The sequence below is a fragment of the Arachis ipaensis genome, chromosome B1 (genome assembly GCF_059453495.1).
Source record: "Arachis ipaensis isolate K30076 ecotype BB chromosome B1, ASM5945349v1, whole genome shotgun sequence".
NCBI classification, from domain to species: Eukaryota; Viridiplantae; Streptophyta; class Magnoliopsida; order Fabales; family Fabaceae; genus Arachis; species Arachis ipaensis.
In genome coordinates this window covers 146,977,904-146,997,621 of record NC_142436.1, presented here as the reverse complement: position 1 = coordinate 146,997,621, position 19,718 = coordinate 146,977,904, and the positions used below count along the sequence as shown (strand labels likewise).

At 26.0% G+C, this 19,718-nt stretch overlaps 1 protein-coding gene across 1 annotated transcript; it reads left to right on the top strand.

Annotated features, from left to right (window-relative positions):
• The first annotated feature begins 12,698 nt into the window (after positions 1-12,698).
• LOC107639425 (serine carboxypeptidase-like 26) lies at positions 12,699-18,922 on the top strand. Its single transcript, XM_016342923.3, has 9 exons — positions 12,699-13,058; positions 13,354-13,461; positions 14,045-14,140; positions 14,237-14,329; positions 14,413-14,501; positions 14,595-15,016; positions 15,370-15,465; positions 15,630-15,735; positions 18,524-18,922. Exons 1-9 carry the CDS (start codon positions 12,752-12,754, stop codon positions 18,665-18,667), a joined length of 1,461 nt encoding a protein of 486 aa, XP_016198409.1. The 5' UTR covers positions 12,699-12,751; the 3' UTR covers positions 18,668-18,922.
• Positions 18,923-19,718: the final 796 nt, after the last annotated feature.

The following is a 19,718-nucleotide window of genomic DNA, read 5'->3' as shown; positions in this document are numbered from 1 at the left end:
CTGATTAACGTGTCCTAATCCGGTGGAATCGGCACACCAGGCCCTACTATAGACTTCAGCAACAGTATCTTGTTCCGTTTCTGTGCCAATTCCATTACCAATAACGTGTGATCTTCGGCAAAATATTATTGTATCCAATTAATTAGGATTTTGAATTAGAATTGAAATTGACCTTCGATTTGAATAGCGAGCTTAACGTCGTCGAAATCGATTGAAGACTTAGATGCAAGTTCTGAATAGAGCTGTGCATTGGTTAAGACGTCAATGACATAGCGATATCAGAGTTCTAGAAACTTGTGTATGACGCGAGGTTCGTAGTTTTCCACTTCCATTGATTTCAGCAGAGACTTCACGAGCTTCGCATCCCTTGGCATCTCTGACTCCTCTTCTTTATCCGTCATAATAATGTATAAGTTAATTATTGGGTTGCTCTTATAGATTTAATAAATTTATAATTAATTTTTTATATTTTTTTAAATTAATTTTTTATATTATTTTTAATTTTATAATTAAATATTTTTTAATGTAAAAAATATTAAAATTAAGTTAATATTTTTTTATAAATTAAAAATATTCATAATTAAAAATTTAATTAGATATTTGACTGCATATAAAAAAATATTTTATTAATTTTAATATTTTTGATATATAAATAATTTAATTATAAAATTAAAAATAATATAAAAATTAAATTAAAATAAATAAAAAAATTTAGTTAAAAATTTATTAAAATTATAAAAATCAATACAATAATTAAACTTAATTTTTATCCAACAGATTTAACTCAAGTGCCTTCACTTTTGGAGCTTCTGCAAACCTAGTAGTCAGTGGAGGCTTATTTCGTAAAATAAATAACTAGGCGGACTATTCTACAATTAATAAGCAAACATATGCATTAGGCCCTAAAATGAAGAATAAATTATTAAAATGGTGGCTAATTTTTGAATAGGCCTATAAAAATAATTATAAATTTTGTATTTAGCAAAGTGTTTATGCATATCAATTAAAATTTTATATAAATATTTAAATAATAATTTAAAAAATAAATAATATTATATGTATATTTTTTTATAATTAAGTCTAATTAAGTTAGAAGGATAATGTAGGATTTGGATTTTACTTTAATTCTATTCTTAAGTTGATTTTTTTTAACTCAACTCTATTTTATTCACGGGTTGAGAATCTTTCAATCATAATCTTATCTGTACCCTAAAATTCTCAACTCTATCATATCCAACTTTCATTCTCAACTCTATCATATCCAACTTTACCCGTAGAAAAATAAAAAACTTTCAAACAAATACAAAATTCAATCATTCCATATTTCATAAAAATTAATACAATAAAAAAACTAAGTTTAAATTAAAATTAAAAACAATAAAATTATCGTCAAGTTTTCAATAAAATTAAAATAACACAAATAAAGATAAACGTCTTGTCACTTTTCTTCTAATTCTAAATTCTTGCAACATTACTCTTTAAATAATAAACAGTACTAAATTAATAGTTTAAATGATTAGTTTAGTAGTTAATTTTAGTTTTTACAAGAAGGAGGTGCAAGTTGGTAGGGTAGAGTATATCTTGAACCCGCACCCAACCCTATCCGCAAGTAAACTCTATCCGCACCGTACCCTATCCGCAACGAGTCAGGTTGAGCATCCACGGATAGGATAAATGTTGCCAGCACTACTACTCATTCTTTTTCAAGCTTTCTGCAACACACAAAATTTTTGTTAGAAAGCACAAAAAACTTATAACATACAAATTTTTGAAGCATAACACACAAAATTTTGCACATAACACAAATTTAGCGATGTTAGACAAATATTCTTACACATAGCACACAAACTTTTACACGTAACAACAAATCTTTGCACATAGCATAAATTTTTGTTGCGAATGTATTTCGTTAGTTGGATGAATCAATGTTTTAGGTATGTAGCCCTCAAAAAAATTTCTATCCCTGCATATAAATAATTCTATGCTATGAAACAAGATTTTTGTGCTGTTCACACGAATTTATGTGTTATGCGTATTTTATTAGTTGTGTGTCAATGTTTTGGGCATGTGGTCCTTAAAAAATTGTTATGCTGTATACTAAAATTTGTGTGCTATGTACCAAAATTTATGTGTTGTGCATTGAAATTTATGCGCTCTAATTTTTTTGAACATTTATACTCTCTTTATTTTTTATCGGTTGTCTTTTTTTTTTTCCCTTATACTTGATATATGTCTATTCTTTTATATTGAATCTTAGAATCGATTATTACTTTTACTATATATATAATTATTTTTTATTTTAATTTATTCTCTAAAATAGCGGTAACACCTACTTATCACATACTTATAAAAATTAAAGATATTTTTGTTCAACGTCTTAAAAATTCAAGAACAATTTTAATAGTTTATCTTAAAATAAATAGTCCTATGGAATTTACATTTTCTTAAGATGATTTTTATCTTTTAGTTTTTCTTTTTATTGTGCAACTAGTGTTATAGGATGATACATAAAATTATATAAAATTTTTTATTAAAAAATTAAATAAAAAAATATAATAATTATTATTATAAATATTTTACAAAATTATAATTAAAATTAAAATTTAAAATTTTTTAATATTAAAAATAATTAATATTTGTCTTAACCAATTTGAGTCTGTTGAGTGATCATTTCACTTGTTCGTTTAAACAAGTATTAGGAGTTCGAATCTCGTCTTGTGAATGTAGTAATTAAGTAGCTAGCCGTTGATAATTAATAAATGAAGTATCAATATATGGTTAGATTTTATAGGAGTACCGAAACTCACGAGTACCCGATCCGTCTCTGCCCAGTTAGGACGGGTAATAACCTGACCCGAGGTAAGGGTGGATTTCATTCGGGACGAGTGTTCGAGTGAGGCATGACGGGGTCGGATTTAGGGTGTACCCACCCCAGGGTATATACATAGAAATACTTTTTAAATATTAAAATTTGTCTCACATCACATATTCAGTGATTCACAGTCTCAGCCCATTCTCCATTTCGAAGAGACCCAGTCATCTTCACCCAGAGTCTTCTTCTTCTCGACTTCTCCGTAGAAAACCTCACAGCTCTTGTTGCCGTCACAGCTCCTGTTGTCTCGCTACTGAGCCCATCGTTGTTGCTACTGAGCCCGTCACCATCTACTTTCACAGCTTTCGTCGTCGTTACTGCTGAGCTCATCACCGTCGTTGCTGAACCCGTCGCTACCTTTTTGCTGAGCTCATTTCCTCTAGGTAAATTTCTTAAATCTGTCGCCGCCTCCCTCCTGTTGAGCCCCTTTTTCTAGGTAAATTCCTCTCCCTCTCCTTCTCTCTCTCCCCTCCCCTCCCCCTCCCTCTCTCTCCCAATCACATTGTGAGTCTGTTATGTTTTTTTCTTCTTTTCCATAGATTCATCACTTGATTGCCGCTGCAGTTTTATGTAGGTCTGTCATTGGAGTCCCTTTCCCCTCAGCACGTCGTTGTCTTCCTCCTCTATCTCTCTTTCTAGAGATAAGTTCCTCTCTCTCTCTCTCTCTCACACACACATTATGAATGAATGAATTTGCATTTCATTGAATTTGTACTTAGTGAAGTTGTGAATTTGTGTTATAATTTTGTTGGTGAAGTTGTGAATTTGTGTTGTAATTTTGTTTATATACATGTAATGGGTCTAATCTGTATTTCACTAATTTCTGTCCATATTATGTACTAATATTTTTTATGATTGATTCTAAGATTATTTTATATAAAAATAAATATGTTTCATGATTGATTCTTCATTAAAGTGTGCATATTCTCATTATATAAAGTTCATTTTACATTTTTTATTTTAAATTGTTATCGACTTTCGGTTCTAATTATTGATGTTGGTATGTTGCAATAGTTTTGTATATGTTAATTGAGAATTAGGGCTTTTAGAATTTTTCTTGATTTATATATGTGTAATTGGTTTAATTGTTGATGTTGCAATAATTTGCTCAATTTTTTCAATAGATGCTTTATATATGATTTGTTTAATTTTTTTAATCTTTTTAATATAGGTGCTTTAAGATTATTTCATGGCTAATAATGTTAGAGAGAAGACACTCAAAGTAACAATGCTGCTCCTAATGGTATTGAGATTGAAATTTAGAGTAATGCTAATCCATTTTATGTTAAATTTGTAGAATTGTAGTGATCAGATATTAGTTATTTTTTAATTTCATATTATTTGATATTATATGAATTTTATGTTTGAATTTTAATTTATGTATGAATTTTATTTTTTTATCTTAATTTATGTATGAATATGTAAATTTTAAAGTGTTATTTAATTGTTATAAAGCAGGTAAAGAGGAAAGGGTACCCGCAGGAGAAGGTTGCCGCATTTTACTATCCGCAGGTATAGGTGGACGCGGGTGGTTAAAAAGTTTAAGGACGACGGAGTGGGGCCACGTAAGATAAAAACCCGTTTCACTGCCAACCCTATACGTGGTGGATTAGTTTTTGACCGGTTCAATTAGGATATATTGTAAAAAAAAAATAGTAATTATCTTTAAAGTAGAATAATTTCTTATTGATAGTAATATTTTTAGAGATTTGTTTTTGTTGAAATTTACTTGCGATAATTTGATTTGTTAGTATTATATTCATTATTGAAGTCAAAACAATATGATCAATATTGTTACATGTTAAAATTTTACATTTTATGACATGATTTTTAAGTTTGTAAAATTTCACATTTTATGACATGATTTTCAAGTTTGTAAACTTATAGATTTAAGTCAAAATAATATGATCAATATTTCTTGATAACATTATTGGAACATCATCGTTTAGTATTAGTTTGTGAGAAGAGAAATCAATAATAATTTTTGTTATTCAATATATAATTATTCTATTATGAAATGAATTATTATTTGCCGAATTAGTAAATATATTTTCTTATAATTTCTTATACTATTTTGTTTGACAATGTTCTCGTGCAGTACACAAAATAATTAATAAAAATATCTGAATTTTTTATTAAAAAATTAAAAACATAATTATTACTATAAATATTTTATAAAGTTATAATTAAAATCATAGGTTAACAATTTTTAATATTGAAAATATTAAAAAAATAGTATTTATTTTAACTAATTTGAGTTGGTTGAGTAGTCATTTCATTCGTCCACTTAAGGAAGTATTAGGGTTTCGAATCTCACCTTGTGTATGTAACAACTCATTGGCTAGCGACAAACCCTTAATAAATGGAACTTCAATCCGTGGTGGATTAGTTATCGGCTTGTCGAGTTAGAAAATAGGTGAAAAAAATAACATTTATCTTGAAAATAGAACAATTCTCATTTATATCAATATTTGTGGAGATTGTCTTTTCTGAAATTTAAATGTGACAACTTTATTTATTGGTATCATATTCACTCATGAAATCAAACCAATATAATCAACGTTGTTACCGGTTAATATTTCACATTTAATGATATGGTTTTTAAGTTTCCAAACTTATAGACTTATGTTACTACAAAAGCTATTAGATTGATTAATATTCCTTAATAATATTAGCAAAACACTATCGATGAGTATTAGTTTATGCGACAAAAAATCATAATAACTTTTGTTATTTAATATATAATTTATTCTATTGAAAAATAAATTATTATCCGTAGATTGATGAATGCATTTTCTCCTATTTTTACACCAATTTATTTATCAATAATTACCATTAAAAAAAAATAAATGACTACACTATTTTATAATATGATGTACATAATTTTTTTATTTTAAAATTAATTCTAGTTAATAAGATAAAATTAAAAATAATTTTTTACACAAATTTAAATTTGAGTTTAGAATTGATTAACAACTCACTTTTTTTAATTTTAATAACAAAAACAAAATTAGTTAGCTGCAAAAATTTGGTATTTAATAATTTCAATCATTTAAATTTTAATTCGCAAAAATTAGGTTAGAAATTAATTATAACTTAATAACAATTATATATATTAGTATGCAAATGATAATATCTAATGTATAATTTATTTAATTTTTTGACAGGATTCACAACTAGAAAATGACTTAATACAGACATATTTACAGAAAGATTTGGTCTATATTACAGACGGATTTTTGGTTACCGACGGATTTTTTGTTACCGACGGATTTTGTTCCTCTGTAAAAGGCTCGTCGGAAATTATTTACCGACGGAATTTTTTCCGTCAGAAAATTACCGACGGATTTTTACCAGTTACCGACGGATTTTTCCTCTGTAAATTCTCCATCCATTTCCTGAAGCCGACGAACTTTTCGACGGTTTTTCCATCGGTAATTTCAGACGGATTTTCCGACGGATTTTTCGTCTGTAAATTACAGACGGATTTTTTGACAGATTTCCGTCTGTAATTTGAACCTTGGAAAATCATCTCACACTCTGATTACAGACAGAAAATTCGTCTGTAAATCCGTTAGTAAGCTAAAATAGAATTTTTTTTATTTTTTCAATTACAAAATAAACTTGTTTTCATACAAAATAAATATAAATTTAATACAAATTTTTATCTAATTTGTATTCGAATATTTATAGTATTACAAAAAATAAATAAATTCATCATATTATAAAATTAAAAAAAATTATTATAAACAAGCAAGTCAATATAATTCAAAACATAAACAAAGTGTATTATCAACTATAATCCTCAGTATATTGTTCAACCATACTAAATTTTACACAATTTTACATATATTCCACCTAATCTGTTCATTGCAATTGCAATTGCTTCATGAGTTTCTCTTGAAATAGCTCCAAGAGACATCCCACAAGTGCAGAATCGATGCACAATAGCTGAAGCAGGTTCAACCTTCCCTACAGGTATTGGAGCACGATCACTTTTGAACTCAAGAAGTTCACGAAGAACCTGCAATAAAAAATAGAGATCTCAAATAACATTTTGGGTAATAAAATGCAAGATAAAGGCAGAAACTAGGATCTTTAAAACTCACATTCACAGGTTGGTTAGCCAAATGCTACTGATAAACTGAAAAGGCACTTTGACCAATAATCAAGCTGTAAAACATCACATGCAACTACTATCATCATCAACATAAACCAGATAATCCAACAAAAGTGAATCAATAATCAAGCTGTAAAACATCACATGCAAAGACATATAATCACCAATAATTATCCTAGACCAATATGCATTCAACTAAAATAAGAATCAATGATCTTCCTACCCAGCCAAAACCAAGCCTACTTGCTAATTAGCTTACAGTCACATGCATTCAACTAAATCAATTAAATAAGAATATCCTACCAGAATGTCAACATGGTTCCAGAGAAAATCAACATGAATCAGAAGCAAAATGAAAAAATGGAAGAGAAACTCACCTTTTCTTCTCCTTTGGAGGCAGAGATCAAAATCCAAAAACAGGAGAAAGATTGAAGCTTCTTGCTGTTGTTCAAAAGCTGCTGCTGCTGCATCATCTTTTAGATTCTGACAAAGAAAAGATAGCTATAACTTCATATCAAATATCAGAGTACACCATATATATATATATATATATATATATATATATATATATATGGAAAGAAATGCATGCTTTCTTCAAAAATTACCTGAATTTTCACACGAAGGGCTATAATTTCCTCATCTCTCTCATCCTGTGTTTGTTTGCCAGCCTTGAGAGCACCCTATGATAATAAATAAATAAAAAATTGAGTATTTCACAAAATTCTGTCTCTCAGTATAATTGAGTATTCCACGAAGGGGGCTGTAATTTTCTCAATTCATATTTCTGCCACATATGATATGATTAATATCCATTCTTCTGGCATACCTCTCTTTGTCACAAAACAGCTTCCTTCCTACATAAATAGCAAACAAGCTAGCTTACCTACTCAGAAGTTTGGTTTCTAGGGATACACCTTCTCTAAGAGAAGCAACCTGCCAAAATTAAAATGAACAAGGACACGAAAAATCAGCAAAGACAACACAAGGTGTAAAGTAGTTTCTATTGGTAAGTATTAAGCAAATGAAAAATCAAACTCTTTCACGAATGAAAATAGCAAAGTACCTTTGAAAACAAATCTTCTACTTCTCTTTCACGAATATCACCAGGGAGGTTCCCAACGTAGACTATTCTGCTCCCACACCTACTCATTTTCAATCTGCGGATTTGCTTGGTTGGAGTCTTGCTGCAGCTGTTTCCACTGCTCTGGGGTGACAGCTTTCTTGACAGAGAGAGCGTGAATCTCTTTCATTTCCTCCTCCAACGCAGCATTCACCATTCGATGCCTCTCCAGTAGCCTCTTGCCTTCAAATTCTTCTGATACAATCTCAACTACGAAGTTCTGGGATTAGGGTTGGAGGCGTGACGAAGCTTTGGGGTTAGGGTTGGATGCGGCGGTTGAGGGAGCCCGTGCGACGCAAGGGACGACGGAGATAGATCTGTGACGCCAGCGGCGGCGACAGCAGCAGAAGAAGCTGGTGTGACGGAGAGAAGAAGCAACTCGGTGACGGAGAGAGGAACAAGCTCATTTGATATGGGTGGAGTGTAAATGGATCGAGAGGATAGGGATAAGATTAGGGTTAACTCAATATTTCTGACAGAAAATTTTAAATTATATGCAGATTTTCTATCTGTAATAATTTAATAAAATGCAGTATTTTGTCTATTTAATTACAGACGAAAAATCCGTCTGTAACAATTTTCCACGAAAAAAATTAATTTTTCCAACAGAATTATAGGCGGATTCTCTTTTCCATCTGTAATTTATGCTAATTCATTTTTTTTGTTTTCCGACAAAAAATCCCTCTGAAATTTCGTCTGTATTTCCGTGGGATAAAATCCATCGAAAATATCCGTCTATAATAACTAGTTTTCTAGTAGTGATTAATATATAATTTGTTGATGATTGATTTATTATTCAAATTTTTTTATAAACATTATAGTATGTGAAAATAGTGATCTTATTTTTATTATTATTTAAAAATATTTATAATTTTTATTATGTAATTAACTTAATTAATAACCTTTATTATTATTTTTCTACCAAAAAATCATATTTATATTATTTATATATTATTCTAATACTAATAAATAAATAGATATTTATGTTATTATACTTATTGTCCTAGATAATAGCTTAAGTTGTATGTTAAATAATATAAATTATATTTTATATATTAAATATATTAAATTACCCATATTAATAGAAAAAAAATTATGTAATAAAACATATGTTATAAAAAGTAGTTGATTTATACATAAATTAATTTTATTAAAAATAAAAAATAATTTTTTATATATAATAATCCTTGATATATAATAATTATATATATATATATATATATATATATATATATATATATATATTAGGATAATCTATTTTAATTATGTAAATTATTGTTATTATTCACTTTTTTATTACGTTAGTAAATAATATTTAAAATTAAAAAAGAAAAAATATAATTAGAATTTTTTTGGTTTGATTAAAAAACCTCTTATAAGCATATCTAACTTTTATATATACTAAATATAATAATATTTAATAGTATAGTATTTGTTACAACAATGATTAAAAATATTAAGTCAAGTGAACAAAATTAACCTAGATCCATTACTTGAATCCCAAATTTAAATTAGATTCATTATATTAGGACTCAATATAAATAAAGTCCATGTGTTTTATCTCAAATCGACTCAAATTAAATTTTTATTTGTTGGTTAGGGATGGTAATGACTATTCGTGTGGGCGCAATGGTCTTCCTTTTTCGTTCTTTACTCTTGTTTAATTATCCTCCGTCCCCTCTCTATCTTCGTCGCAAATCCCTATTTAATTATTCTTTTAGGGAATGCAGATACCTGCAGTTATCTATAGATATTCTTTAATTTTTAAAGAAAAATTAATTAAAAAATTATAATATAATAATCATAAAATAATCACTTCAATATAATTCAACATAATTAATAATATATTCATTATAAAAAATAACATTTCAAAATTAAAGACATGAAGAGTGTTAATAGCAAATGAAAACTTAAAATTATATGTAAGCAAATTAAAATGATGTATTTTATATGATTTGCAAGGAAAAATTCTCGTTATTCAAGTATAATATACGTTTTATTATTTTATACGAAACAATATTAGTTTTAATTTATATATTATTATTATTGAGTATTAAAAATAAATAGTGTTTGTATTATTAGTATTTTTCTTACTTTCCTCAACTTTAACCGTGATTAGGTCTAAAAGCTCGCTCACCTCATTAGAAACAAATATAATCTAATAAATTTTTATTTGATAGTGTTATACATTGAGATAATTATAGGAGAATTAACTTTAGCGAATTAATGGTACGGTGTTTAGTCACCATAAGAGTGTTTTTATACAAAATTATCAATCAATTATATATAATTTCTGATTCATCATGAATGTTGTTTATTAGATAAAAGATAACAAATTGACAAATAAAACTTATTACCATGGGTATATTCATTTTACAAATATTCTTCTATTCAATGCTATAAAAAATTCATTGATCATCCTAATTACTACACATCTAAAACATTCATCCATGCCTTTCATTTTGAATATATTTGTACATATAAAAAATTATATATAAAGAAAAAAAAAAGAAGAAAAGAAGAGTTGTAATAATAAGAGTAATAAAAATAATAATTTTTAGAGTAATTTCAATGGGTCAATTTTAGATATCAATTTTAATTTGTACAGTAAATAAACTGATTTAAAATTAAAACTTGTATTAGATACTATTTTTAAAATAATACTGATAATCTAGTATCAGTAAAGAAAAAAAATAATGAAATATTGCCACTTGTTTAAACCTATCTATTAAATAAACACTAACAGTGTTACATTGTTTTGTTAATTTGTTGTAACATTGTAACCTATCTATTTAAATTTTCACAATTTAATTAAATTTATTTAAAATAATAAAAAATATTTTAAAATTTAAATTGAAATTAAACCAAGTATTGGAGTGACAAATTTTACATTAAGTTTCAAATCAAGTCTTATGATATATAATCCACAAATATTTATGTGGCATCTTGTGGGACCTAAAATAAAATAAAATTAATACCAAGCATTAAAGATGTTCTTATAAGTTTGTTTGACCATCTATATATAAAAGACCAAAAGATCATGATTATCTAACAAAATTAATTTGTATTTATTACATTTAATTTGAATAAGAAAGAAATCATTTTATTTTAGTTTAGTCATTAATTTATATGATTTGAATTTGACTCAATAGGTATGATTTGATTTGATTTGATATGATTATTAATTGAAAATATTTCAGTTGTCTATTTTATTCATAGATTTATTATTTTAATAACTAATAAATTAATCAAATTAATTAATTAATACACATAATTAGTATAATTAATTTGGTTTAATAAATTAAAAGAAATAAATTTAAAAAATACTACCAAAATATTAAAAGAAATAAATTAAAAAATATTATCAAAATAAATTGATATAAATTATAATAAATTATGTAATATTTAAATATTTAATTAAAAGTTAATTAATTGATATAATTAATTTATCATAATAAATTATATTTAACGAGTTAAAAATATAAATAAAAAAACACTCTTAAAAACATGTAAGTATAGAAACCTAATTTTTATATAATAAAATAAATTGTAAATGACAGATTATTCCTATTCCATTTTATGGATCAAAACAAAGAATCTCTAAATGGTTCCTTAACGTGTCAGGTTTTAGGTACTAAGCATGGGTTTTAATTTAGTGGAATCCAATTCAATCCAATGTATCTGAGTGCAGCCCACTAACACTTCTATATTAAGTGCTGCACAAATAGAACAAGATAAGGCAAAATAGTAAATACACCACACATGTCCTTTGAGGTTCTTTCCTCTAGGGACTTTTACTCAAAAGAAAATAGGATAAATATATATATATATATTTAGAGGATAAATAATAAAAATTTATATATTGTTAAAGTATTTAATGCATTGAAAATATAAAAAAGTATAGTATTAATGTTTGGTATAATTTTTAAAATTAAACTACAGCTTTTTGAAAAATTATTTTAATGTTTATGGAAAAATCAAAAAAATAATTTTTTTCATAATAAAAATTTTATTATTATTTTTTAAAATAAATATTTTTAAAATTAAAAAATTAAATACAAAATAATTTATTTATAAATTATTTTTAATATAAATATTTATTATTTAAATTATTTTTTAAAAAAAAATTAATTAAACTGTTTATCCAAATTGGCCTATATTTTGTTCTTATAATTAGTAAGATTCAAAAAATTATTCGTGTAATTAGCCTTTTGTTGTTGTTCTTATTGTAACAAGGTGATTAATAAATAAATTAAAAAAAAAGTAAATTCTTATATCACTGTTTTTGTTTTTTCCCCCATAATAATAACTTTTCAAATTTAGTCATAATCAAATGATGAATCCATCCAAAAGAGATGAGACTTGTGCATATATGATTTAAGGGTCCACCATGATTACTGAGAGAACAATTCAATAATCTCAAAAATCAAAAAAAGAAACTTGATAAGAAAAGTGACATGCATTATTCTAGTGCCTAGTGAGTAGTGAGGTCTACACTATAGATATATTTTAATAGCAATATTTTTGTGTGGCCAATGATAATTTCTGAAAAATAAAAAAACTATTTTAATAAGTCATCCACTTGCAACTTCCAAGACCAAAATCCAAACCAAAAGCCACTTGTTAACACTATACAATAATGTTGGGGTCAAAGAAGATTTCCATTCTGGCTATAGATATGAATATTCTTCTGTGTTTCATTCTTTCATTAACTACTACTATTACTACATCTTTCATTAAAGAAGCATCATCATCAGAATTTAATGTGAAAAGCTATGAAGCTGATAGAGTAAGAGATCTTCCTGGCCAACCTTCAAGCCCATTGGTCTCACACTTTTCAGGATATATCACTGTCAATCAAGAACATGGGAGGGCCCTTTTTTACTGGTTCTTTGAAGCTCAATCTGATCCTTCCAACAAGCCCCTCCTTCTATGGCTCAATGGAGGTCTCTCTCTCTCTCTCATATTAATGTCACATCTCAATCACCATTCTCATATTTGCTATTCTAACTTTTAACTTGGTGCTTTATACATGTCTTAAAATAAAAATATAAAGATAAGACAAAAATAAAAAAAAGTTGTATTTTTACAATTTTAGTTTTATGTGAACAAACACATGAAAGTTTTTTCTTTTTTCCTTTTTTTTTCCCCTCCAAACAAATTTATGTATGAGCAAGTAAGGTTTAATGTTATATGGTGATCCTGTTATGCTTGGTTGATGTTCTTTGTTTGTGTGTGAAGGACCTGGATGCTCCTCAATTGGGTATGGTGCTGTAGTTGAGATAGGACCTCTTTTAGTCAACAAAAATGGTGAAGGACTACAATTCAACCCATATTCATGGAATCAAGGTATGCCTTTCTATCTTTCTTTTCATCTTTTGACTAAGAGTGAATATCCCACCCGACTCTTCATAATTATTTCGAAAGGATAAAGAGGTATTTAAGAAAAAAAAAACACCTAATTCAGCTCTTGATTTTTTTTTTGGGACTGATTAATTCCTGTGCAGAAAAAAAAAACAATATTGATTTTTTTTTTGCACAAGGACTAATTAGTCCATAAAAGTAAATATCAGGAGTCGAGTTGGATTTTTTTTTGTTAAGGACCTCGTTGTCTTTTGAAATAATTGTTAGGGGTTATTTAGAATTTTTTTCCTTTGACTAATTAGTATATATAGTTTTGAATACTAGTTAGATAAGGAATGCAAATGGGGTAGAGAATGATGAATGATCCATTTTGCTAAGAAAAACACTATACATATATCAACACTCTTGATACATATATAAAAATTCAGTTGTTATTAATTAATTATGTATTTAGATTATTTTTTAATTAACAAAATAAAAAAAATCCATGTATGATTGTACAATTAACAAGATTGTTTTGCTAATATTATTAGTGAGATGTTATTTAGTTTCAAATTACCCTTTGCAGAAGCAAATTTATTATTTGTGGAGTCCCCTGTTGGAGTTGGTTTCTCTTACACCAACACATCCTCTGACCTCACTACATTAGAGGATAGCTTTGTTGGTGAGTTCAATTTCCTAAATTCCATGATAAATTTGTTGATTAATTAGTAATTGGTCTCATCATATATATATATATTTTTGACAAATTAATAATCAGCTGAGGATGCCTACAATTTCTTGGTAAATTGGCTACAAAGATTCCCTCAGTTCAAATCAAGGGACTTCTTTATATCAGGAGAAAGCTATGCTGGTTAGTATTTAACTTAAAAAATTTACAATATCACATTACACTAAATCACTAGCCTAATCACATTTACCTTATTATTTTTGCAGGCCATTATGTCCCTCAACTTGCAGAGCTAGTATTTGATCGAAATAAGGATAGAAACAAGTACCCTTTTATTAATCTTAAAGGTTTTATTGTAAGTACAGATATAATCCTCCATAATCATGATCAATACTTAATTAAAGTTAAAGAGGTTATTATTTAAATTGCTATGTAAATAAATGTTCAGGTGGGGAATCCAGAAACTCATGATTACTATGACTACAAAGGGCTTCTAGAATATGCATGGAGCCATGCAGTTATATCAGATGAACAATATGAGAAAGCAAAGAAAGTATGTGATTTTAAACAAATTGATTGGTCTAAGGAATGCAATGAGGCCATGAACACAGTGTGGCAAGATTACTCAGAAATTGACATATACAACATTTATGCCCCTAAATGTACTCTAAATAGCAGCACTTCCTCATTATTATTAGATGATGATGATGAAATTGAGACCAAGAGAATGAGAATTTTTGGTGGCTATGATCCTTGTTATTCCACATATGCAGAACAATATTTCAATAAGATAGATGTTCAATCATCTTTTCATGCTAATATTAGAGGAGAAAACACGAACACTTCTAGTGTAACATGGAAGGTTTGCAAGTAAGTTGTAGTTACTAGTTAGTAGCTAGATTAATAAGAATAATTTTTTATCTCGAAAACAAATAAATCTTTAACTAATTAAAAATATAAAAATATTTTTTATTTTCTAAAATACAACAAATCTTTGGAAGACCGATTTATTTTTATATATTTTAGACAGATTGACTTAAATATTTTATATTTTAGAATATTAAAAATATTTTTGTATTTTTAATTAGTCAGAAACTTATATATTTTTAAGTTAAAATGTTAGGGATTTATTTATTTTTTTACTTAGTTTAATTTGTTACCTTCCTTGCAATTATTTGAATACTCTGATTTAATTTCTATGCTATTTATGTCTAAATTTTCAGTGCTTCCATATTGAGGACTTACAACTTCTCTGTATTTTCGATCCTACCCATCTACACCAAACTCATCCAGGGTGGGCTTAAGATATGGGTTTACAGGTATATATTTCTTAGATCAACAGCCCGTGAAACCATTATTATTAATATTATTCACATTCTAGGGGTTGTAATTGATGCCCCTTTAATTTTTCCCGTGACTATATTACCTTTTTGTTAATGTTATTATTAAAATATTAATAATATTATTTGTACCACATATAAAGTGGAGATGCAGATGGAAGAGTACCTGTGATAGGTACACGGTACTGCATTGAGGCCCTTAATTTACCTCTCAAGACTGCTTGGCGTACTTGGTACCATCAAAATCAGGTTCAGAAATCAAATCAAATCAAAATGTCTATATATTCATAAGATTGAAAGGTTTTCTAATTTATACGGTTCAGATTGGATTGGTAACATTATTGTGAGCATGCAATTTAAAAAGTTCATAAAATACTTACAACTGGTCTTTTCTTTTCCCAGTTTAAATTGGTTCAAAATTCCATGTTTGTGCAGCTTGTATGTGCATTGCAAAATTTTTAACCTTTTTTTTCCCAAGCCATATGTTACAGAATAAACTAAGTCATACTAACTTATAGGTTTAAAGTCACTTTTTTTTAATAACCCTTTCATATGTTAGAAGTTAGAACCAAATAAAAATAAATATGTAACTAGGATAAAAAAAAATATATTTTTGAAAATTTGAACAATTAATTAATATTTAATTTTGACAAATTATTTATTCATTTTTAGTCATATTAAAAAATATACTATAAGTCTCAAAATAATTATCAAGTATAGATATTTTTAAAATAACTATCAATTATATATATATGTATAGACCAAAGAAAACAAATGTTACAATATTTTAATTTAATTAACAAGTATAGTTTATTAAATGTTGTTAAAAATGTAATAATAATAATAATAATAATAATAATAATAATAATAATAATAATAATAATAATAATAATAATAATAATAATAATAATAAAAGTTATTTTTTATCATTCTATTTATTTGGAATAAAAAATTAAGTGCAAAAGATTTTTTAAAGATGACATCCTATTTAACATTATTTGATTTCTTATATATACACAAGTTAAAACAAAGAAGATAAATAATTAATATAATGAAAATTTTTTCATTAATAAAAAAATGAGTTTTATTTTGACATCATTGCTAAATAGTATCATATATATTTTTATTAGTAACTACATAAAATTAACTAGTATATAATTTCAATTCTCTTATTTTTGCTATATAATTTTATATTTTTAATATATAAAAATTAAAATTACTTATATTATGTAATATATACATGATGAATTATTGGCTAGTGTTGATTTAAATGAAAGAAAAAAATATCATTTATAGTGTTTATTTAAATAAAGTTTCTATTTCTTTAAAAAAAAGTATAAAAACTAACATAAATATTAATATTTTTTTATAAAAACCGTATATTAATCACGATACTACAACAAAAAAATCAGAAAAATTTTAGTTTAGTTATTATAATGTTAGTAATTACTATCATGAAATTTTTATTATCATTAATATAATGACTAATTCATTATCAATATATCTATTCCATTTAGCGGTAGAAGAGATCCTAATAACAAAAAATTAAAAACTTGTCTTTGACCAAAACAAGTAAACATTGTTCATGTTCATGATTATAGATAGAACAAGTTCACCTTACATGAAACATAACCTTTGATTCAACAAAATTTTATTAAATTGGTTTTATTTGGGATGCAAAATTATTTGTCATCATGCCTTAGATTGAACAAAGTTACTAGTCTTAGTCATCGTAAATTAGTATTAATTAATTTATGACTGATCGATATTTAAAAAATTTTTTATGAAACATTATTTTAATTTTCTAATAAATTTTAATTATGAAATCATTCTTTAAAGTTCTATTTTATTAGAAAAATTAGTTTTTATATTAAATCATTTGTCTATATAGATATTTATATATATATTTATTAAATAATAAAAAATATTAAAAAATTATCAAAATTTATTATTTTCTATCATCACTTAGTTATTAATGTCTAAAATTATGTTATTAGATTACTAGATTAAAAAAATTAAACTAAAAAAATTGAGCTTATAATTAAGTGATAATAAAAAATAATAAATTTTAATGACTTTCTAATATTTTTTTAAATAATAATAAAAGTTAATTTGTTTATTTTTTACAGAATTTAACATGAAAATTAATTTGTGTAATAAATTTAGTAACTGATTTAATAATTAAAATTTGTTGAAAATTAAACTTTTCGACCAAAAATTTTAAAAAACAAATTTTTTATTGTTTCCTGCATAATAGGTAAATAATTAATTATATAAGCTATGTATTTTTTTGGGTCATTATAACGTATTATTAGAACACTAATTAAAAAATTATCTATTTCTTTTGGGCATGCATTAATGTTAGTAAAAAATAATTCAACCTACTTCATTATTTAATTATTTTTTTATTTACAAACCAATGAATAATTCCATGTACATACACATTTGATTTACAGAGCCCATCAACTCCAAGCCATCCAAAATTTACTCTAATGTGACTGGCTTACCAATATAAATCATCATTTAGTCACAGATGTATTATCCTTAGCTGTCTTTTTCTTGCTCTTTTGTGAATTTTTTCGTCAATACAAACCATGTAAGAGGACAAAAATTTTACTGGCTACCTATCCATACATGTTATACTGCAGTGGCTGATATATGTGAAAATTTTTCCATAAAATTTCCATGTGTTTGTATTATAAATAGGCCCATTTTTAAGGTGTTTATTATTTGGTATCGAATTTTTGTAAAATTTATTTTTTATAATTAAATATTAATTATTTAATTTCTTTGACAATTAAGTGCTAAATTTTTAGATACTATAACAAACGAATATCATGTGCATACTAAACATTAGTTATTAAATTAATTATTATATATTTATATATAAATATATGTATTGTTTAATTAATTTTTAATATATATTTTATATCTCAATACATATTCTATATAAATGATTAGATTTTTGCGTAATGTAATATAATAATTATTTTGTATATGGCTAATGAATAAAGAAAAATAAAAAAAATAAATGCAGGTGGGAGGAAGAATAGTGGAGTATGAAGGGGTGACATATGTGACAGTGAGAGGGGCAGGTCACTTGGTGCCTCTAAACAAACCCAATGAAGCTCTCTCCCTCATTCATTCCTTTCTAACAGGGGACCATCTTCCTACTCGCTAATTTTCAATTTCAATCAAATCATTAATCACCACCATCTTGGTTTATTTTCCTTGATTAGGAAATCATTACTTCATTAGTATGCATGCACTCAAATAATACAAATTTAAAATCATGATTGATATCACACTTTAATGGTCTAAATTTCTATACTGCAGTTGCAGTTTGTTTAGTTTAGTAGATGATAAAGACCTTATGTATGCAGATATTTTGGACTCGAAAATAAAATCATTTCTTGTATGCAGAGTTTGGAAACAAGTTCTTGGCCCATTTATTTATTTTTAAACAATAACCCTAGAAATGTTAATATAAACGAGGATAATTATTATTTAAACATATCCAACTATTTAACAATTTTATCTATTATTTTCGGTTCAAAATTATTTTAACTATTCTTATGTGAATAATTATTATTTTGTTTAGGCTACAATTTATATTTTAGCTTACCATGATATAAGTAATTAAATTTGCACTTGACCAGAATCAGAAGTATAGGCTGTGAATAACAATAAGTGAAAAAGTCTAAGGAGTAATTATAACTTAAGTCAATTCAAACTAATTTTTTGTATTTTTAGTTTTGAAATTTAAAAAATTAGAGTAGTAAAAAGTTATTTTTTTTAATAATGTAACTTTTATTTTTCAATTAATTAATTTTAGTTGGCTATCCTCCTAATTAGTTTTCTAACAGAATTGTATTGAAATTTTTAAAGGTGGTTATAGACGTATGCTCAAAATAGATGGTTTCTCTTGGGAGGTAGCACGAGCCTTGCCCCTTCTGTGTCGAACCAATCGGGTCGGACCCATGAACATGCCGGAAAAACTTTTATATATAAAAGTAAAACTGAATATTTTTCACTTCATTAATTAAGGTTTGAAATTGAATTATACATATTTAATTGTAATAATTTCCTTCGTTAAGTAATGATAAACATAATTTTTTAAAGAGAAAAATGAGTTAATTTTTAATTTGGCTCTTAAAATTTAATATTAGACTTAAATTGAGTCTTAAAATTTCAATTGACTCAAATAGGTCTCTTAAAATTATAATCATAAC

Bases quoted from the DNA above. Each gene is read 5' to 3' on its own strand.
- LOC107639425 (XM_016342923.3), top strand. From the start codon at position 12,752: ATGTTGGGGTCAAAGAAGATTTCCATTCTGGCTATAGATATGAATATT. The intron at 13,059-13,353 runs GTCTCTCTCTCT...TTGTGTGTGAAG, and splicing joins CCTTCTATGGCTCAATGGAG to GACCTGGATGCTCCTCAATT. The intron at 15,466-15,629 runs GTATATATTTCT...CCACATATAAAG, and splicing joins CTTAAGATATGGGTTTACAG to TGGAGATGCAGATGGAAGAG.